We start from the raw sequence: 21,934 nt of genomic DNA on the forward strand, positions 1-21,934 counted from the left end.
CAGCAAGGGCAACAAAAGATCTGAAGTACATCTCATGGCCTCTGTGCAGGAGTGAAGCTTCATCGTTTGCATGTGCATTTCACACAGTAGAGCTTAAAAATGCATTCCACAGTCCTATTTATTTTTGACCATAATGTCAGACCAGTGGAAAATTTGTGTTTCCTTTCATCAGTATGAAAACCAGGATGTTTGTGGTGAACTCTAAACCTAACTGGTGACATTTTGATGTCTCAAGAAACTGGATTTTATAAGACTAAGAATTAAAGAAGAAAATTATGTAAAACTCTCTGGACATCACTTTTTGCAAAATCTATTTAAAACACTTTTTATGACACTGGTGTATTTTGCAAAATGTTCCATAGCTGATGTAGAAGGAGATGACTTTGTGAAGCCATCGGATACAGAGAAAGCTGAGCTTTATGAAAGGATTAAGATGACTGTCTTTGCAAACACACTGTGTGAAACTCCACGTAGAAAGGGCTCACACATCAGGAAGTGATGGAAGAGACTATCAGTTCTAGAAAATGGTACTAATTGGCGCAGACTGCTGCTCAGCCAAGGCCGTGTTAAATTCCTGAACTTAAAGTGAAAGAACAAAGACTTAACAGAATTATGAACAGTGTTTTCTTACATAAAAGAACAAAAAAATGGGGGGGTTACACAGTAGAGAGGGACGTAGAGTAGGGGCTGCAGGAAGCGCCTTGTGAGAACCCCCGCCGATGGGGAAAGCAAGGGGATGATGTGGATGGGAAATTAGGGCAAAAATGGGGCTGTGTCCCCCAGCCATGTGAAAGATCCCATGGGAAATGCCCCATGGCCTCTCCGTTTATTTCAATGAAGTTACAGGACTCCTCTGTCTCCTTTTCGGACACAAACCTCCGGCGCTGTGAACTTTCCCACATGTTCATTACTCCGCGCCTCCCAAGTCGACCTTCCCCACGCTGTCAGTACAACCCTGGAGCCGCAGGGCCCACCCTCAGCAACAGCGGGAAGCCGAAAGTTTGGGAGCTCACCCTCAGGTGACAATAAACACACTGCGGTAAGGAGGCGAGGCTGCCGCTGGGCAGCGGTGCTGGGGTAGGTCCGGCCGCGCGGGGCTGGCCCCGAGCCGGCCCCGAGGCTGCCCCGCAGAGCTGCCAACCGCGGGGGCCCCGCTTGTCCTGCGGTAAGCACGGAAGGACGGACGGACGGACGGACGGGCCGGAGGAAGGGAGGAGGGGAGGAGCGGCCGGACCCCGCCGGGAGTCGGGAGCGGCTGCGGGCTCGGGCGGGGGCGCGGAGCGGAGCGGGCACTGAGGGCACTGCGGGTAGGCCTCAAACCGCGGCCGGGCTGCTGGGCCGGCCACGCCACGCACCCGACAAACGCTTATCCGCCACCTTATATAATATATGTGTGTGTGTGTGTATGTGTATGAGTTTAAAACAGAATGCTTTTTTTTTCCATTCTCCCCCCTCCCATCCCCAACACCTAGCCAAGTGCAGAGAAAGTTAGAGGACAACACAAATGCGGTTACTTTTTATTTATTTGAATCCATCTGGCTTTCACCGCGTAACTTACTCGTCTTTTCCCCGGCTTTAAGGGGGTGCAGCAGCTGCTGTTTGATTTTATAAACAAAGCACGTTGTTTGTTTCCTTTAAGCTTTGGAGCAATACAGTCCACGGGAGCTCATTTTCCAGGTGTGATTTGCTACTGAAATCTGGTTCCACTGTGTGATTGTACCAGTAAACTGCCTTCGTGCCTTTAACTTCAGAAATGCAAATTTTAGAATTTAGCCTATCTATGACAACTAATTAGCATTCAGATGATCTCAAAGACCTTTGAGAAGTCCAGAGCTGTGCGTGAGTAGCACAGAGGACACAACAGGTGACGGTCCTGTCAGAGGGCAATTTGAGCTTGTGCCTTTTAAAATAATGTAATGAGACAAACTGGATTTCATAGCAGGGATGATTTCTGAGGATTTAATTCATACAGTGTTTCAGTCGCTGCTGCTGCACCTGGAGCAGGTGTAGCTGTCAAAGCCCAGCTCCTGCCCTGGCCACTGGAGACCTGCCTCAGTGTCAGCAGCCAGCCTCACCGGTGCACTGCAATTACCGCTCAAACGCCTGTGTGCGTGTCACTCTGCTCACTAAGCACTGTGCTGCATTTTTTTTTAAATTTTCTGAACAATAATTAGCAGAAATGAAGAAATTTGCCATGCAGGGTCACAAAGTATAATGGGGAACTTCAAAAACATAAGAAATGCCATCCAGCCCAGTGATCTGGCACAGGCAGGTCTTGCTCTGTGTTCTGGAAATCCTGCCTTATGCCGTGGGTGCTATATATAATTATTTTGCATCTGAGTGTTCTGCAGTAGTACTGCTAGGGGTTTCATTAACTTGCTGCCTTGTAAAACCAGCTTTATAAGAGCTGATTATCATGATTGGAGAGGTTTTCTTTACCACTTAAATTTATCTTCCATTTGTGTGTGAGCTCAGTTTCTGAAATTTGCCTTAGGATATGCTAAGTGTGTTTTGCTATTTGAAAGAAAATTACGGAAGTGTTGATAGACAAAAAATCACTCTGAATGGCATCTCAACAGGAACTCTTGAAGTTTTAGCAAGAGTTTGTTTTGACAGATAAGTTGGTGCTTTCACTAAATCAACAGTTTGTTTGCTTAAAAATAGGCTCCCAGAGTTGCAGTTCTGCGTGAATCCTCTTTTTCTGTAAATCAATATATTGTGCATTGTGGATGACTGACTCGTACATTCAAACAGAAGGAGGACTTAGAATAGTTTAGAGAATTCTTCTGTAGAAGAAGAAGAAGCTTATTTATTAGTGTGATATGGGCACAAAGAATAGGGAGGAAGTTGAGTGTCAGATGTTGAGTGATCACTAGGATTATTGGAGCAGTAGTTATAAAGATAATACTGCAGGAAATACAAGATACAGGAGATGATCGTATTCTCTTGAGTTGTGGAAATGCTGCAAAGCTGTGCAGGGAGTGGTGTTGTGTGAGGCCAGTGAGATCCAGCACTACCCAGCAAACACTGGGTACGAGGTGCTGGCCAGTCTAGTCCTTTTTTACTTATTTTCTTCATGGTTCTGGGTTAGTGGAGTATCACTGGCCTTGTCACCAGATGAAACTGCTGCAGAGCTCTATGTCTAAGTATTATCAAGTGTTTTATGAGCAGTTAGAATATAATTAATGCCTTTTGTACAAAATGGGATTATTTCATTATTTTCCCTAATACAGAAAAATAACATTAAGGACATTATGCTGTTGTTGTCTTTTCATGTTTGCTGTTTAAGGACAGCAAAAAATCTGAAATAACCTCAGAATATTTAGTAAATGCACAATAGGGTTATTAAAAATATGGGCTTTTACTGGTGATGTGCAGGAGTAGTGGTTTCTGCATTCCATGTTGCTGAGTTGCTGTATTCCTTGTTGCTGTTCAGGCAATGAGCGGCCTGTAAGGGTGATTATTTTGCAGGATGATTAAGAATGTTAATAACATATAATATTCTTAAGAATACTAAGAAAAATATTTAGGATATTGTGGGAGTATCTCTGTGGATAATTTATTGGTTGGACTCTGCAGCAACTCACAGACTTAAAAAAATGTATTCTTGACTTGAATTCACAGGCACTGTTTTGTGTGTATCGAGAATATAATCTTTGTAACCTTGTGCTAAGCAATAATTCTGCTCAAATTTTCAGAGTACAAAATTGTTGAAGGCAATGCCGTGTTCATTATTAACTGGAGGTTCAATATTTGCATGTATTTCAGACTGCGTGAGTCCTGTGCTCAATTTATTATTTATATTTGTTGTGCTTTGTCAGCGTGTGCTTTTTGTGGTGAATTTTCTTCTTTAGACCCTTTAAACTGCCAATTCCCTGTAGCAGTGGAGCAGAAAGAGTTAGGATTGGAAACTGAAAACAGAGAAGTAGTTTCATTCAGAAGAAAAAACTCATTCCAAGTAAATGGAGCCATAAGGCACATTTAGGTTGATTTTAGAGATGTAGCTGATAGAGAGGTTTTGTTGGTTCTTCTGTGAAAGGGAATACAGCCTGAAATAAAGTAATGGCAAGGGTGAAGTGTGCTGTGATTTGAAGGATTATAATCTCAGGAGAGGAGGAGACTCTTCTGCTGAGGCTGCTTTCTCTGGTTGCCACCAGGGCGCTTGGAATTTGGGCCACAGGCAGTTTTCTGCGAGGTGACTTGTTCACAGAGGACTTTTTGTTTTGCTGGGAAAATTGGACAGAGAGGAAGAAGAAATAATGAGTATCCCCAAAGTGAGCAGGCCTATCTCAGGCAAAACCCCCTGTGCATTGTTAAAGGCAGCATTTGCTGCGTTTTGAGCCATCTTCTGTGTTACATGTGAAAAAGCCCAGATGATTTTTATAGGCTTGGATGAGTTGCTGCTCTGGTGCATCCTGCAGTGAGGAGGGGAGCAGATCTTGGGACTTCTCTAAAGGTGCAATGGGACTTGTCTTCTCTGACTAAAAGTCTGGTGTGGGGATTGGAAGGAGCAGCTTCATAGTTCTGATACGGTGAATTTGATAGGAAATTATGTATCCTGTCATGGCTTTCAGTGAAAGTTAAATAAATGGAGTCCACCCGAATCACTGGAATTTAATAATAATAATAATAATAATAATTGAAAAATGAAACAAATTGAACAATTGAAAAATTCTCACCATGTGGCCCTGAAAAAGCTGTTTTGGAGGGTTACAGCATCATATTGGGCTGTGTGTAATATAGATGTACTCCTTGTAAAATCCTGTGTGGCTGGAGTGAGTAACTTCTTGATGAGTAAACAAAATACTGCCCCAGATTATACATTTTCAATTTTTCTTCACCGAGGTACATATGTTCATTATTAAAGGGAAGGTGGTGATATACAGGTAAATACTTGTCACTGTTGTGGAGGATTGCTTCTGGTGACAGCAGATGCTGGGAACTTACTGACTGGAGTAACTTCTCTATGGCAGCAGAGAATTATTATTATTAACAGCATGAGAAACTCTCATCTGCAATCATATCTTTAAGGGATATTTGTGTACTGTGGCTTGCTGTGATTTGGGTCAGCTACTAAATGTAGTTTTATTTCCTGACTTTCCTGATCTGTGTCACAGCTCTAATACTCTTAGTGTCACTTGGTGTAACTCAGCTGGTCCCATTGCATCTGCATGAATTTATATGAGGTGGTGACATGGCCCAGTAAAAGAATGGAATCGGACAGCTTTGAATTTGTTCAAATCTAAATTTCATCTAAATTAATCTAGATTCACCCTCACAGGAGGAGGTAATGCTTTAATCCTGTGCTAGGATTTGGTTTATTTCTGCTTTTTGCAGAAATGTTCCCTCAAGGGTGAGTGACTCATAGCGTGCACGTATCAGTGTCTTGTTCTCCAGTTTACTAATTTAACAGCTCATGAATCAGACTGTGCTGCTCAGCACTTCATTCTGCTGCTGATAATTAATCAGATATGGCTCTAATTACTGACTTTCAGCAGAACTTAACTGTGGTCATCTGTAACGTCATCTGTTATTGACATATTGCAGGAATATAGGCACCAGGGAAAGAACTTGCAGGAACTATCTAATGAAAACCGTGATGCTTTGTCCATCATTAAACCTTTTTATATAGCTTGAGTGTGGCCTCCCCATCTGAAGGTGACTGCCCTTTTCTGCGTGGCCACACGATGCCCCTGTTGTTGGAAGCTTCCCAAGCTGCAGACTGGCATTTCTGGGAATGCACTGCTTGCCCAGGGCTGCTGGAACACGGGCCCATAGCAGGGCACACAGACTCTCTTTAAACTTTCCCCAGCGTTTGATTTCTCAAGGGAGTTTAGCTGAAACATCAGTTCTCTCTCTTTTTTTCTGTTACTTTGAGTGATGTTCTAATGATTTGAAACCCCTCAGGTAATTAATACCAGCTGAGATAGCAACTGAATCAGAAAGCTTTGTTTCAAATACTAAAAGTTGTCCTAGACCTGTTGAATAGGTGGAGGGTGCACCATATTTGGGGATAGTAAAAATAGAAACACTGATTAAAAAAATATATGGGGTGTTTGTGTGTTTATAGATGTATATAATACCTTGTGAGATGCTTTTTCATGACATGTTTATGTACTATTGGTACAATCTTGGTTTGTTGTGGGTGGTTTTTTCTGTTTTCTTTTTTTGGTTTTGTTTTGTTTGGTTTTTTGTGGTGGTGGTGGTTTGATTTTTGAGTTTCCATTGTCAGTACTGTAAAATTATCACTAAAAGTCACAGGTTGAAGTGTTTCCCTGGAGTTTCCAGGGTATAAATGAGTAAGAGCTGCAATGAAACTGTCCAACACCTTTGTTTCAGGTGAGAAATAGAATAGTCTGTAGAATTAAAAGCAAAGCAAAGGAAATCATTCAGTTGAGATGGCAAATAAAGGAACAGCTATGGCAATATAAACTGCACTTGATGAGAACAGGAGGGAGCACAGCAGAGTGTGGGCCAGCAATGAGAGCGCCATCCAGATGCTGATGTTTGGCTCAGTTTCAGGGCAGAAACACCTTCTCCCATCCAATGGAGATACTTTTACAGAATTGCTGATACTGAACAAAAGAACATTTTTGGTTTTTCCTGACTAAAGAAGCTGTGCATTTTGCATACAGTTTTCATGTGTGAGTTTTTGTGTCTGCATAGGAACAGTAAACCAGAGGAGGGAGCAGAGTGCAGTGAAAGGAGCTTCCTCCAGCTGCTCCCATCACAATCCATAAAACTGTTGCTGTCTTTCAGTAGCTCTAGAGCCAGCAAGTCGTTTCTCCCCAGTATGTCTCCCCAAGTATGATGGAAGGTATGAGAAATGAGGAAAGTAGAATAAAAACATGATAAAACAATTGTATGCAGTACTAGATGCTGGAGGTACAGATAGCACTTAATGCTTCAAAGGATTTTCTCAATAAAAATGTTCAAATGTCAAAGGTTCAGAAAGTCACAAATGACAATATTAACACTTGTTGCTTGGTGCAGTGAGTGCTGTTCCATGGTACAGTCCCAGTCTTCAGGTTGTAAATCCTCCATAAATGAACTGATCATATTGGCAGCTATAAGCCATCGACCTGACATGGATTTAACCATTATTATTGCATTTTTCTAAGTCAGACAAAGAGGGGCAAAAAAGGGACTGTAAGAACTGGGAACAGTAAGAGGTGGGCTCTGAGCTACAGCTACATTGCAGAAGGAGAATGAGATTTGGCTGATCAGAACACACAAGCTGTGCTGGGTTTGGTCTGTCAACCCAAGACTGGGTTCTGAAGTTTGGGATGCAGGTGTCTCCTGCAGGAAGCTGTTCTGTTTGATGGGGAGGGCTGGAGGCCAAGGAAGGGAGGAGAGTGGGGTTTGTATGATACACAGGTATGAGCAATGTAGAGATTTCAAATTCTAGGAAAAGACTTTGAATTTGCAGACATGGATGTGGGACACAACTGTTTCTATCATGCCAGTGGTATTCTGGATTAGTTTTAAATAGAAAAGAGCATGTAAATAGCTCCAAGCCCAGTGGATTTAAACTGATTTTTGCTACATTTTAGTAGATGACTGACAGTTTAACCAAATTATATCAGGGTTGTGTGTAAACACCCCTGCAAGGCTCCTCACAGCAAATCTTCCTACGCATTCCTCCTGTTCACAGCTTTTTAATGCCCTGGGGATTTCCTGACACAGCTGTGCTTCCTCTTCCCTGCTGCTCCCTGTTGCTGGTGCATTGTCCATTGCTCTGCAGCCAGCAGAGGAACCACACAGGCCAGTGCTGATAATCTGGAAGTGTTTGCCAGCTGGCTGACCCCAGTGCTGCCTGCCCAGTTTATAGGAAGTCACACCTTAGGACGGGGTGTTGCATGTGAGGTTTTGTCACGTGTTGCAAAGGTTCATTGAAAAAAGTTATTTCTTAAAAAAAATTTGCATTTGTAGCAGGTCTGTGGGTTCCAACATTATCAATGGCCATGAAGACAAAAAAACCCCTTTCTCATGAAGTAAAAAAAATTGTCAGGTTTTAGTAATAGGAATGTAAATTTCTAGAAGTGTGTTGTAGCCTTGTCTGTGTGTGGGGAAGCAGAATGTGTTGGTGTTCTCCTAGTTTAAATTCAGGAACAGCTGTGTTCCTAAGCAGGCAGGGGCTGAATGCTGGAACAGGACTGATCTCTGGGCACTGCACCGGTGCTCCAGGAACACCCAGTCCTGGAAACAGCTCCTTTTAGTTCACGAACCAAGGGCAGACTCCTCTTTCTCAAGTTTGTCTTTTGTTTTAATTTTTTTCTTCAGGGAGGAGCTGCAATGTTTTGCTGTCAGGATGAGGAGCAGGATCCCTGTCATCCTCCTGGCCTGTGGCTCCTTTAACCCCACCACCAACATGCACATGCGTTTGTTTGAGCTGGCCAGAGACCACCTGCATCAGACAGGTCAGTGAGGCCTGGGAAAAGCAAGAAAGAGTTTTAATACTCACGTAGATCAGCTCTTACTTTACAGCTGGGTTCTTTTTAGTATTTTTTACTGATATTAATGTAAAGCTTTCATGGGATATTTAATATAGAAAGTCTGGTGTTACCTCGGTGTATAAGCAAGTATAATGAGTGCTCATGCAAAGAGAGTAAAAGTTTTATCAGCAGTTTGAGAATCCTGCTCATGGTGCTGGCTGAACCTTGTGAAATAATACGGTTCATAATTTTGAAACTTAGGAAAACCTTTTATGTTCCAATTCCATGGTTTTCTGATACAATGTATTTCAATATGAAGAAGAGTTCCAGGTAGCAGTTTTGACAGCTGGGGGAAATTGGAGAAAAGATGAAACGTTAATTATTCATTATCTGTCTTCACTACAAGGCACTTTATCTATCCTAAAAAAAAGATCAGAAAAGCGAGATGCCAGAGGCTAGAATGTTTTGGCAACAAAAGAGCAAGGTGGCAACATCAGGAATTTAAGAAAGAATCAGAAATGCTCACTGGAAAGCCTTGAACTCTAAGCTTGAACAGCTCCTAAGTTGCTCAGGGATGTATTTTTTATTTTTTTCATCTGCAGCTAAAATATGCAGTTATGTCTCTGGAAGTAGTTGGGAGGGAATCATTATTTGTTGGAATCTGACAAAGAAGATCCTAGGGAGGTGGTTCAGTAGGAACCTAAACAGCAAATAATAGTAAAAGGAATTTGGCTGTCAAATTGAGGAGGGGGAGAGAACCTGGGAACCCACTGATACCAGTAAAAGCAGCAGCTGCACACTCAGAATATCCTGTGAGGAAACTTTGACTGTCATGGGGAAGAATTACAGAGCTGGCTGTGAGAGCAGCCTCTGCAAGTCTCTGTTTCCCTAGAACTAAAATTATTTTGTCGCCCCTGCAGGACTAGGAATAAAAAAATTAAAAAGCAATTTTAATTTACTTTTTTCACTGTAGTTTTATAACTGATTCTGCTGCCCAGGTATGTAAAGAGTAGAAAGGTAATATGAGACCAAATGGTAATTCTGTTTAAGTCATAAATTGTAGTCCAGTAACATTTCTCTTTGTCTTTAAAGAAGGACTGAACTGGGAAATTAATTATTATTCTGTCTGAATCAATTTAATGTCTGGTCTGCTCCAGGGTCAGTTTAGAAAGGCTCCACCCCATACTCAGGGTAGTTTGCTTAAAATCTAGTAATAATCATATTCAAAATGAAATTTTGAAAGGTTGAAATGAAAATTGTGCATTAAATTACACCTGATGCCAATGCTTAGTTCTGGGTAGGATGTGACTTGCCTTTTGGCTTCTCATTTTAATTTGTGAAGCCTTACACGTACAAGGACTTTCTGCATTGGATAATCCTTCTTTGGTGTCGGGGTTGCCTACAGCGTTGTCTTTGCACTTTCTAAAAGCTTAAACCAGCGTGGCAGCAAAGTCAGAGCCCTCCGTTTGCCTGCAGAAGCTTTACCCATCCCGAGCAGAGGTGGCTGCATCTGCAGAACTCCAAGAGCAGCTGTACGTGTTCCTACTGTGTGTATGGGTGTATGTGCCGGTACTCCAACCCCATCTGTGGCCCCTCCTCGACAGGGAACGCACTTTCTCAAGCTGAAGGGGTTGGCAGCATTCTATAAAAATGACTGATTCTGGATGCCTCATTTATAGCAGAACCATTCCTACCCAGGAAATTTATTGGTCATTTTCTCATGGCTTCAGCCCTGTTTCCACTTCTGGGGGTAGCAGGGAAGGAGAGGAGGAATTGGAGCTTATTTGCTGAGAAGCAACTGGAGAGCAGGGCTTGTCTGACTTGAGGCAGCAGTGATTCCCTTTCTGAGGAAACAGTGCATCTTGGAGCTCATGTCCATACTGGATGCCAGAAACGAGTGAGGAATTATTTAATTAGTGTGAGGGACGTGTTTCCTAGGCTTGGGAATGGCTTCATCCCACTGCTGCTTTAGTAGTGCTGCTCCATCACAAATCAGGCTGAAATGATGAGTTGGGCTATGGCTTGGCTGGAGTTCAGTCACCAACCCTGGAAGTGTTCAAAGGACATGCAGATGTGGCACTTGGGGACATCTTCTAGTGCTGGGTTACTGCTTGGACTCAGTGATCTTAGAGGGCTTTTCCAACCTCAATGGTTCCAGGATTCACTGCCATGAATGTGACAATCCCTGATGTGCATCCTGACTGACGTCTCCAGTAATTCTGTCTGCCAGCTTTTTGTACATCACGTCAGTTTCTAGTGCTGCCTAATCTTATTTTTCATGCATCCCTATTTTAAGTAAGACATTTTATTGGGTTTCTTTAAGTGCAGTTTCATTGCCACACATCAAGTAATTCATCCTTTTTCAGTTAATATCAGCCAGTAAATCTTGTCATGCTGCCTTTTAAATACAACACACATAGCTGTGTGTGCCTGAATGACTCAAATCATTCTCTTTGTCTAGATTTTCTGTCTACTCATTTGAATCTGGCACTTTACATGTCCTCAGACAAAGCTAAAATTTTCCAATATTCAGTCCCTTGTTTTAAAATTGTTTTTTGAAACTTGCAGTGACTGTGGCAGATGGCTTTAGAGTCTATGAATACCTAATACCAAGCACTTTGACTTCTCTTTGACTGTATTCCTCATTTGACCATAAAGACCAAAGAAATAGTACTAGAATCAATCTACCTGAGATATTTTTAATCTTATTTCCCAACTGTTGCCAGTGGAGAATACTTACATCCCCAAGTTTCCAAGTGAGACCAAAAGCGATGCAGGTCAAAGGAGGAGGGTGTGAAAGACAAGATGTTTTGTCTGTGGCAAGACAAATGCCAGGGGAAGGTGAAGGATAATTAGTTATTATCTTACGAAAACTGGGGAAAATGGGACACCATTACTGGGTTGCTATCACAGTCTGGCTTGCTGTGACCTCAAGTCCGGTCTAGCCGGGGAGAACGTGGCAAAAACAGAGGGATGGGAACAATGGACTTGCCCAAAGATAAAGAACTTCAATAGCAATATAACGAACATAGAAACCTCGTCATCTGAGGGGCAAGATCCAAAGACAGGGGGGCCTGGGGAACATAACAAGATACAGGGGTATTCTGAGGGTGAGGGTCCAATCACCAACGCAAGCTCAGAACACGACCTTGAACGTGACAGGTTCTGAACTGAGAACAAGAGCCAGAAACATGACCTAATTTAGAATAGTTCCATCAACATCCATTAACACACTGACTCCCATGAGCACACTCTTCTCGCCATGACCCGACCAGGTATCTCCCTTTCAGCATCCCACTTCCCGTGGTCTCAGGTTGATGCCTCCTGTATGTGCTACTGAGGCTAAACCACTGCTCATCCTAGCTGGCTGCATTCCTAGTTTCTGTCAAATGCATTCCTGTTCACTGGGTAGGGTAACACCAGGAAGCTGCAGAGCTTCTCTTGGGGGATTTTCCCTTGACACTGAGAGGAAAATGACTAGTGAGCAAGACTTAAATGTATAGAAGTGTTTCATTTATTTGCTTTTCTGTAGTGGTTATTTACTTTTGTTATTTACTTCTGGCATAATTTCTCTCAGTGAATTCCAGACTTACTACCAGAAGAAATTAATCTTCAGAAGCCCCACCAAAATACACAAACAATTCTGTATGAAATTGGCATTTGATACATTTGCTTTAGTATTAATAAGCTAATTAAGCATTATGATTTGTGTTAGTGTTGGTGACAATTTACAGTGACACCTTGATAACAGAAAACTAAGTAACAATTTTCCTTAATAATCTCCTTTAACATGTTTGAGGGACAGTCTTTGTTTCATTCCTTTTGTTATATTTAGTTTTCTGAGCACTAGCTAGTCCTCCTAAACAGTTCTTAGATAATATAAATTCATAGCAAGAGGAACTTTTTTGCTGCTTTTGTTAGGTGCATTTTGAAAAACAAAGCCACTTGAGGGCCTGGAGAACTTTTACACATATTTAGGACAAGGAATAATAACAAACTACATGATGAAAACAAATAGAATTCCAGAGAAATAGAATTTGAAGATAATTCTGGACCAAGGAAGGTATGAAACAACCTGTAATAATTTATGGGAAAGAAAAGATAATTGCAATAGACATTTATAAAAGCCCAGGGTGACAGAATTTAATGATTTCCTCTTCACATGCCTGCAAAAACTGAGGGGTATATTTGAACAGGTGAACTTCTAAATTACTGAATGGGAAACAAGTTATTTAGAGCCAGTAATAAAATTATTTCCTATATTTTGATAGCTAAAGCTTGTGTTTCTGTATGGAAGGCTCTCGTGCATCCTGTTTGCACAGTGCTGGATTACTCCATTGTGAATCTTCTCAGGCTATTTCTGTGTTTGACTCTCTGAAGTTACCAACTTTGCTTTTTCTCTTCCAGTTGGTTTCATTTCTGCTTGGGAACAAGCTGATATGGCACCAGAAGCTCTTATCTCATCCCGTTTATGCAGCTCTAGGGCAGATTAGAGACTGAAATCTTTCCATCTCTCAAGGATGTGGCAGACCCGTATGCTTGGTTAGCATGAGCTCACAGAAATATTATTTTTCATTTAATATATTAATATAAGTTATAAGGGAAGAACTTACATCCATAGAAATGTAAAGAAACTGAAACATGGCAAATAAAATCACCATGTAGGAAAAACCTTTTAATAAGGTTAACGTAATAGTGAATTCAAACTGCAGTTTCCTTCCCTTTAAACAAGAAATGAATTTAAACTGTAATTTCTTTCCCTTTAAATGACGACTTGTTATAGACCTGTATAATACCAGAGTACAAGAGAATAACTGTTGTTCATAAATCAAGTGGAATTATTTCCAATTTCAAATCAAGAGATGGACTTAATTATATACATGTCTTTGCATGATTCTGGAAAATTTTATCTTGCTCATTTTGCCTGTAATGAGAATATTTTAAAACAGAGGATGGTTTGAACTGACATCTTAAGAGGATGTAAATCTCATTGAATCTTACTGCTGGTTTTTTAAGTCCAATTCGGTGGAGTTCTTTTGAAAATTTTATTACATCAAAATAAATGTGACATTGCAAGAGTGACATTTTCATGTGGGAATATTAAATTGTCATGTACCAGTATCAGAAATGTCAAGGGTGTTGTTTTCCTTACAAAGCAATAAAGGTAGCATGCTGCATTGAAGTTTCTTTGTTAAAATAATTGAATTAAAAAAAAAGGAAGAGGATTTTTTTCTTTCTTCAGTATCATATTTATCATAGTTATTTAAAATGCATGTGCTACATTAGAAATAATTTTGTTCATTTCTGTTCATTTGAAACACTCTTCCTCTCCTCTCAATTTCTCGAGGCTTGCAGCTTGTGTTGGTGCTTTATTTTTGTTTCCTGGTTTGGGGCCAGAACTGCAAAATCTAACCAGTCTGTTGTGTTAATGATTATGTTGTGTTACAGGGGTAGAAAACCAGGGGCATATTGTCAAATGTATTTAACATGGTCAGCCAGATAGAAAGGCATTTAGTGGCTGCTGAGCTGATGTGTGGAGTACAGTACTTCAAGTTTCGTTTTAGACTCCATTAGCCCCATCTTTGTGCTTGAATCTTCTGATTTTTCTGAATCACATCTATCAGAACTGCAGTAATATGCTGTAATTCATGCTTTAGGACAAAAAAGGCACAATGATTCTGATAAATAACAATTATCAGATATCTAAGAACAAAGAAGTGGTCAGTGAAGTCATTCTTTGCTCTGGCTATATCAAAGCTGTACTAACTGGACTATGAAACTTAATTCTATCTAACAGTTTGATAGTTTGCAACATCAATTATGACTATGTCTACATGGTTGCAAACTGTCTGTTTACTCAGCTTTACTTTTTGGGTCATTTATTAGGATAAACATGATAGTAATTGTGAGCAGTTCACAGAGGAACAAAACATTTGCATTTTAATTTTGTAATTGCTGGGAATGGATTAATAACAAAACCCAAATCAAGTTGTTCATAGCATCTCAAAACTTTGACTTTAACCATGGAAGTTACCCTTTTAAGAGGTTGGACTAGGTCAGCTCCCAAGGCCCTATCCACCCTAATTTTTCAAGATTCTGTGAAGAGGACTTAATTTTCATTTTTTTCTTTTGTTTTTTCCCAAAGGAAGATATCAGGTGATTGAAGGCATAATGTCTCCTGTCAGTGATTGCTATGGGAAGAAAGGCTTGGTGTCAGCAAGGCACCGGGTGGCAATGGCCAAACTGGCCCTGGAGACATCTGACTGGATCCGGGTGGATCCCTGGGAGAGCAAGCAGGACACATGGACAGAGACAGTGAAAGTATTAAGGTGATTACATTTTCTTCTTTCTGTCTTTATGAAATTCCTGACTGCCAAAAATCTGCCAGGCTGCCATGTCAATGCACAGAACTTGGCTCCTCTTAAAACACCCAGGCAAATCAGGACTCCCCACCAGGAATCTTTCATTTGCTTTGCCCAGACCTGCACAATAACCATGGTACTGCCCTCATGTCCTTCAAATAGCTGGATGCATGTGGACAGCTGTAGCAGTGGGGGTTTGAAGTTTAGTCTCTCCCTGATTGTGGCAGTGAGGTTTGGAAGATTGTATATTCAGTCTCTGTCTCCACCTGTCTTCCCACCTTTTCTCCTTGGCAGTTATGGTAATTCCAGATTCTTCCCTGTCTATCCTCCAAAATCCTGCCCCTGCAGCTTGTCTATCATAATTTGCTACACCCGTTTATCTAGAAGATTCGCTGTCAGTTGTGATATTTCCCTTCTGTCACTGGTATGTACCTTTCCCGCTCTATTTTATGTTTACATTTGTCCCCCCAGAGCCCTCCTATCTAGCCCTTGATTCACTAGTCGGTCTCCTCCCGGGAATCCGCCCCCCTTCATAAAAGCCGCTGTTTTCCTTTGTTTCCCGCTCCTCTCTCTTTGAGCCGCGCGGCGCTGCATCCAGCCTCGGTGCTGTGCTCCCGCCGCGGGAAGGAATAACACCCGCACAGAGCTGCCGCTCCCACGCGGCGCTGCCCCGGCAGCGCTCCTGCACGGGAAAGAGTAAAGGCAGCTTGGAGAAGCAAGAAAAGAGTCCTTCCTTTTTCCTTTGCTCCAGTCCTTAGACGTGGGTCCATGTTTTATCAGCCGCTCCCGGCGGTCCGGGACCGTAGCCAGTGGCCGAACCGCGATCCTGCCTGCCGGCGGCACCGGCGGGGCGCGGCCACTCCTGGCGTGCGTGCTGAAAGCAAAAGGAGGTCGGGGTGTGCAGGTGACCTACGCCACCGTCCCTCCCACAACCGGGATGCAACGTCAGAAAGCCTCTGCAAAATGATGGCCACTGCTGGGTTCTGCAGGAAAAGTTCTTGCCTCTCACATTACCTTTCTTGGGTGTAAGATTCTAAGCGGGTGATAGAGAGCTTGTGATCAGAAAGGAAGAGAGTTCACAAATGATGCTGTTCTTCAGGAGCATCTCTGTTCCAGGTTAGCTATGGTAGCAGTGTTATGCCTCCAGGTTTATTTGTTCACACATCCTTGTACAGTTTTCTTATTAACTTTAATGGTAATTAAGCCCAAGCCCATAACTGCTGATGTTTTCTTCAAAATCTTGGAGTTTGCTTTGGTTTTGTGCTGGGAGGAGAAATTAAACAAGTTGTCCAAAACTTGATGCAAGGACATGCATTGAAACATGTCCTTTCCATGTGGTAATATATGCATATGGGGCAGGGAATGAAAACACAAACTTCTTGTGCTAACTGCACGTTGGAAAAGGTGCTACACAAGTTTAATGGTAACAGATACCATTAAACTGGAAGCCTTCGTGAAAGTCTACAGCAAATGTGCTGTAAGAGCTATCACTGATTCTTCATTTTTATCCCCATTTTCTAGGTGACTTTCTAAGTGGAAACAGGTGTTCAGGGCTCTAAATTGTGCCCTCCAACAGCTGTCCCAAAAGCTCTTGTGGCTCTTTGTGAAAGCAGTTACTTTACAAAAGCATCCATAAGAATTCACTACAAACTTACAAGAGAAATCTGCTTTTATTTGCTTCCTTGAAGGAATACAGACATCCAGTTGCTCCTTTTGCCCTTTCCCTCCAGGCAGCAAAGGAGGATCAGGGTGGGAGGTTTTCTGTCTTTGCAGAAAACTCTATTCTTTCTCTAATCATAACTGTATGTCCCCATTAGAGAAGTCACCAAGTCCTGTCTTACAGTATAGCCTGGGTATGGGGCTTATTGTCCTAAACTTCAGTTCAGTCAAACCATTTTCCTCCAGAGAAGCAGTCTCAGATCTTACAGATAGGTGATCCTGCTTTGGTCTTGCACAGCTCCAACTGAAGTGAGTTCTGCTTGCAAGACTGGGTTTGTAAATTATAAATCCACTTCAGAATTCTTCAGGATAAGAAATCCAGTAAGTAAAACCTATATGTATAATTTTCTGCTTAGGCAATGTGTTATGAACTGCCAAACTTCCCATCTGCCTAGAAAGTGAACTTCTAGTTAGATCAAGAAATCCACAAAATGTTAAAATGGCTGCTCGTTAAGGAGAGAAATGAGCTTAAATCTTGTTTTGTCCACAAATGTTGATGTGTATTAATGAGCTGAACCAGTGCCGTAATCCAGTGCTGAACCTTGTCCCTTGAATGGGTAAGCACCTTTCTGATGAAACGCAGGTGTTTGTGCTTTACACTGTATTTTAAGTGTCACAGGTGAAAAAAAGATTTTAAAAGAGCAGATACTTATTAAGTATAAACAGGCAATGGTTTATGATAGAGATGTTGTTCTTCACATTCAGAGTTAATCTATAGGTTCTTCACTCCTCAAAAAACCAAGGACTATCTGCTGCCTTCACAATAAGCTCCCTCAGGTAGGAAACTTCAGTACCAAGAGAAAGAGATTTTCCTATTGCAAGGCAGAGGATATCATTATTGTACCTAAATTTCTCTTCTTATCAGTTCTTTGAGTTGTTCACTTACCTGCAGTAGAACATTTAGTCCTGAAACACATGGATGGCCTTTTTCTACAGTACTTGTTTTAACTGAGCACGATAAAAATGTCACATTTCATCAAAACCTGTGGATTTTGCAGAGGATCCCAAGTAGTTGTGGCACAGAAGAATTTAAAGCAGCAAAGCTCAAATCCCATTTATGGCAGTGCTATTACATGAGTATGGAAATCTTGGAGACCATCCCAAGGCTTTTCTTAGAGAGGAGGAGGGAACATAATAGAGCTGTTTTCCATTTAGCTGCTGTTGATGAGTATCCCTAGACAAGGAAACAGTATTGTCAGTAGGCAAAGGACTGCATTCATTGCTCCTGTGGATTTGATTGGCATGCAGCTATGCTACACAGTAATTAAAAATTGGCAAAGATCTGCATTACCCAGCTTCTGTTGAGTTGTGCTTGTGATTTAGCTCTGTAGTTACTGAGAGCTTCATACACAGTTCAGAAAATGCTAGAGAAGCTGGGTTTGTCCTTTTTGCTGTGTCTAAAGTAATGCAGCGCCACTTGCTCCAGCCCTTGAGCTGCTGAGCAGACCCGGGGCAGCTCAGATTTTGCAATGTTTGTAACGTTGGTCCTGCAGGGAGCTCTTGGCCAAACGTTCTTGGTTTTGAATCCCGGCCCAAGAATGTCAGAGCACGACACACAGTCGGTGTGCTTGGCTATACATAGCAGCAGCCTGTTTACAGCATGGCAGGGTTAAAATTAGGTGTGTGGGAAGGCACAGACCAAGTTCCTGGTACCCACTCTCTGCTGCCATATGTGCCACACCTCTTGGCTATGCAGTTTTTCTGGCCAGTGGCTGAGCACCAGAAATCACTGGAGGCTGCTTTGCAGCCTGCCTGGGTGTAGGTTCTTGACATATGTGCAGTTTATTCCTGTGGCTAAAGTGTTTGCACAATTAGAGGAGTGTACTTTTAAATCACTAACCTGTGAATTCCTTCCTTACAGGAGACATTCCAAGGGTCAGCTGGGGCTTTGTACATGCACTGGATTCAGACTGTTCCTTGAAACTCAGAACCTTTGTGTTGCTGCAGTTGGATAAGAGCTGATGGTCACTGTGGCTCTATACATGCTGCACAGAAATTGGACACAGCCTTGGTTCTGTGTCTGCTTGTCCTGCCTGGCCAGGAGCTTGCATCCTTGAAACAATGTTGGCTTGTGCAAATGCGAGCAATGCTTAGGCCTGGCTCAGGATGGTGCAAGGCAGGGACTGTTCTAAACAAGCAAGGCTGTGCTGATTTGGAAGGAAAAGGCCATTGCCATGAGGTAGCAATACCATTATTGCAGGGGGGCACCAGGGATGAGGAGTGATAAGAGATAAAGTAGCAGAAACCTGGAAAAACAAAGGGATCCTTGCCTGCCTTCCTAGATCTGGACTCAGTAATATTAGAAGCTCAGCAGATGTCAAAAAGCTTAAGAGAATTTTAGTTTCTTGGAATTGTGATTCTTCTAATTAAAATAAACAGGAGAACAGCAAGGTAAAAACTCAGGGAAGATATTTTTATGGAGAAGAGGAGGAGAGAGAACAAATATGTCTCCTCCTTGGAACAGAGCACACATTACAAAAACACTGACATGAGGGGTTGTATTTAGTCAAGAAATTACAGCTAGTGATTGAAGTGAGATTTAGTCCTGTTTCAGACAAAAAAACTCCTCTATGTTTTAAATGTAGTAGCTACCAAAATTGCCATAATGGTAGAATTTCAAAAAGAATTTACAAACCAGGATACCATTAAGGAGATGGGTTGTGAATTCCACAAAATGTAACTACATTGATGCTAATCTCATGGTGGCATGAATGTGCCAAATTCCTAAAAAATGGTATTCCAATCCAAAGAGCATAAAAGTACACCCTGTTCTGGAAGGGGAAAGTGTCAAGTAATCACTTTGTTGCATCTCTGAGAATTACCTCACACAGGAGCTGTTATTTTAAATGCAGGCACCATTATAATGAAGCACTCGGAGCGTTCCAGTCCAAGAAGGAGTTTACGAGAAACAAACATCCCACAGAAAGCTCTACGGGGGACTCTCTTTCTTGCCAGCAACCAGGTTTGTTCATGACTGTAAACATGATGCTGTGTTTAGCATTAAAAACTTTACAGCTTTACCAGATTAGTAGTGAGAAAACTGAACATAGTCGCTGGTGAGTTTTGAGGGTTGGAGCTGTGTGCCAAAACAAAGCCATGCCAAACGCCAATGTAACTGCTGGGGCAGTTGTTCTGTAATAGCTCCCGCACAGATAAGAGACCCTGGAGTTGTATTAATTCTTAATTTTATAAGTGACTCTTTAGCTCTGTCATTGTGGCCACATTGTGGCCCTGCTTGTTTTGCAAAGCACAGAATATGTTAATAAAAAATATAAAAAAATACAGGGACTGCTTAGAATTCTACTTCTAGTGTTAGACAGTGGACAAAGTGTATGGATAGCACAGTAGTGATGCTGCCATGTTGATGTTTGCTGGCCAGAAAAGCTCCTCTTGGCAGTAGAGGCACGGCTGAAAACAATGTCCGTTTTCAGTTCCCTATGTAATCATCTTCCCTACCCTATGGCTTGCCAGGATGCTGCCGGATTTCTGATACATTGCCTTTTTCCTCTAGTGTTGTAGCATCTCTTGGACATGAATAATACATTTCAGTTGTTCCTGGTTGTTGAGGAGTTGTATCTTTGCAGTTGGTGGAGGAAAGAAGTCATACTTTTGACACATCATCACTGGAATGTTTCTTACATTCTGAATCTCTCCTTTAAGGTGTTTGTAGAAGACTTGCAGATGTGCTAACCATCAAATGAGTGTAAAGTGAAGGCAAACCTCCGTCTTTCCCCTTGATTTCACATGAATACAAGGCTGTGAAACTATCTGGTCAATGTACAATGCTCAGGTGGAATAATGATGAGTGCTATGGAAGAAGTTTGAGGAAAAGAGTTCTGTGCTGGGGCTTAGGCAGGGAACAGCAAATAAGAAATAGAGACAATAAAGGGAAGCAGGGCAGGATGGTGTGGAGTAGCCAGGTTCAAGCAAGTCTAATCTTTGTGCTAAAGTATTTCTCTTTATTTGCTTCTTGGATTGCTTGAGTAGAGTAAAAATTCTCCTTTAACTGTGTACAGATAATATTCAATATGCTTTGAATGATGATGAGGTAGGTGATAAAGTAGTTGTGACCAGACACACAAAAACCTAAACTGCATTTTTCTTGCAACCTTCTGAAAAAAAACCTGGAGTAAAGGTAAATGATTTAAAAAATAAATTAAAATCTAAAGTGATGAGTTAAAACTGATTTTAAGTATAAACTTACTAGAAGACTGAGAAAGGATAAGACATCTGTTATTTCCTTTTGTCTTTCCAGTTCTACCAGAATTAAAGCTGCTCTGTGGGGCTGATTTTCTACAGACATTTAAGACACCCAATCTCTGGAAGGAAGAAGACATTAAAGAAATAGTGGGAAAGTTCGGATTGGTCTGCATTAGCCGGGCTGGCTCTGATCCAACGCAGTTCATCCAGGAATCAGACCTTCTATCTAAATTTCAGCACAATATTTTTCTAGTGAGAGAGTGGATCCAGAATGAAGTCAGTGCCACGCAGATCCGCTCTGCCCTGTGCAGAGGGCTGAGTGTGAAATACCTCATCCCAGACTCTGTCATTGCCTACATTGCACAGCACAACGTCTACACAGTGGAGAGCGAGCGCAGGAACGAGGGGCACCTGCTGCAGCCTCTCAGGCTGCAAAACACAGCAATAAACCCTCTGAGGGACTGATTTCTGCACTGTGTACTGTGTCAGACCAGGACCCTTGTCATGCAGATTTCTTGTGAAAGTTTTTTCTTATTAATAATGAAGGGAAAATCCAAAATTTTTGGAAATCATATGATGTTTTAAATCCATGAATCTGTGTGTGGTAGTGTTCAAGAAAATTGGGATGCTCAGCTGTGTAGCTTAAAATACACAAAGAACATCTTTGTGAAAATAAAAGCAAGGAGATCTTCACAATAAATATTCTTAGTATTTCAATCCTTACTGTTCTAAACCAGCAAAATACAATGAACCATAACTTGAGAGAGATATGTTTAAATTTATATTGCTTCTAAACTTTGACTTTATAAGTCCCTGAATAACTTTTTTGATTTTTGGTGATTAGGCCAAGACATGGAAATCAATCTTTCTTTCTTGCAAGCGCTTAAAAATGCACGTGCTACTTCTGCCGCTTCTAAGGCTTCGGGTTCTCAAATGACAGCCAGCCCTCATCCTCACATTTAAAGTAGTGTCTTTGTTTGAACAGACAGGTGTCTGCTAATGAAGGCAGGAGCCTCTCTTGGAATGGAAAATGTAAACCGAGTTCTCAAATGACAGGCAGTCCTCATCCTCACATTTAAAGCAGTGTCTTGGTTTGAACAGACAGGTGTCTGCTAAGGATAGTAGTATGAAAACACTGACCAAGTCAGAATCTGACCTGACAGCCTGTGTGTCAGGGTGGTGGCACAGTCCCATCCCATGGGGGCTCAGCCCTCCTGC

The 21,934-nt window shown here is 41.8% G+C and overlaps 1 protein-coding gene across 2 annotated transcripts; it reads left to right on the forward strand.

Moving 5' to 3' along the window:
• Window positions 1-1,027: 1,027 nt before the first annotated feature.
• NMNAT3 (nicotinamide nucleotide adenylyltransferase 3) lies at window positions 1,028-21,433 on the forward strand. Of its 2 annotated transcripts, none has more exons than XM_041416217.1 (5): window positions 1,028-1,165; window positions 8,284-8,420; window positions 14,581-14,764; window positions 19,369-19,478; window positions 20,772-21,433. In XM_041416217.1, exons 2-5 carry the CDS (start codon window positions 8,312-8,314, stop codon window positions 21,179-21,181), a joined length of 813 nt encoding a protein of 270 aa, XP_041272151.1. In that variant the 5' UTR covers window positions 1,028-1,165; window positions 8,284-8,311; the 3' UTR covers window positions 21,182-21,433. The 2 variants fall into 2 exon arrangements, with proteins under 2 accessions (XP_041272151.1, XP_041272152.1); XM_041416218.1 differs by lacking the exon at window positions 1,028-1,165 and adding an exon at window positions 1,247-1,307.
• Window positions 21,434-21,934: the final 501 nt, after the last annotated feature.

The sequence above is a fragment of the Onychostruthus taczanowskii genome, unplaced genomic scaffold (assembly GCF_017590055.1).
Source record: "Onychostruthus taczanowskii isolate IOZ18803 unplaced genomic scaffold, ASM1759005v1 scaffold51, whole genome shotgun sequence".
In the NCBI taxonomy this organism is placed as follows: Eukaryota; Metazoa; Chordata; class Aves; order Passeriformes; family Passeridae; genus Onychostruthus; species Onychostruthus taczanowskii.

Bases quoted from the DNA above. Each gene is read 5' to 3' on its own strand.
- NMNAT3 (XM_041416217.1), top strand. From the start codon at position 8,312: ATGAGGAGCAGGATCCCTGTCATCCTCCTGGCCTGTGGCTCCTTTAAC. The intron at 8,421-14,580 runs GTCAGTGAGGCC...TTTTTCCCAAAG, and splicing joins AGACCACCTGCATCAGACAG to GAAGATATCAGGTGATTGAA. The intron at 19,479-20,771 runs GTTTGTTCATGA...TTGTCTTTCCAG, and splicing joins TCTTTCTTGCCAGCAACCAG to TTCTACCAGAATTAAAGCTG.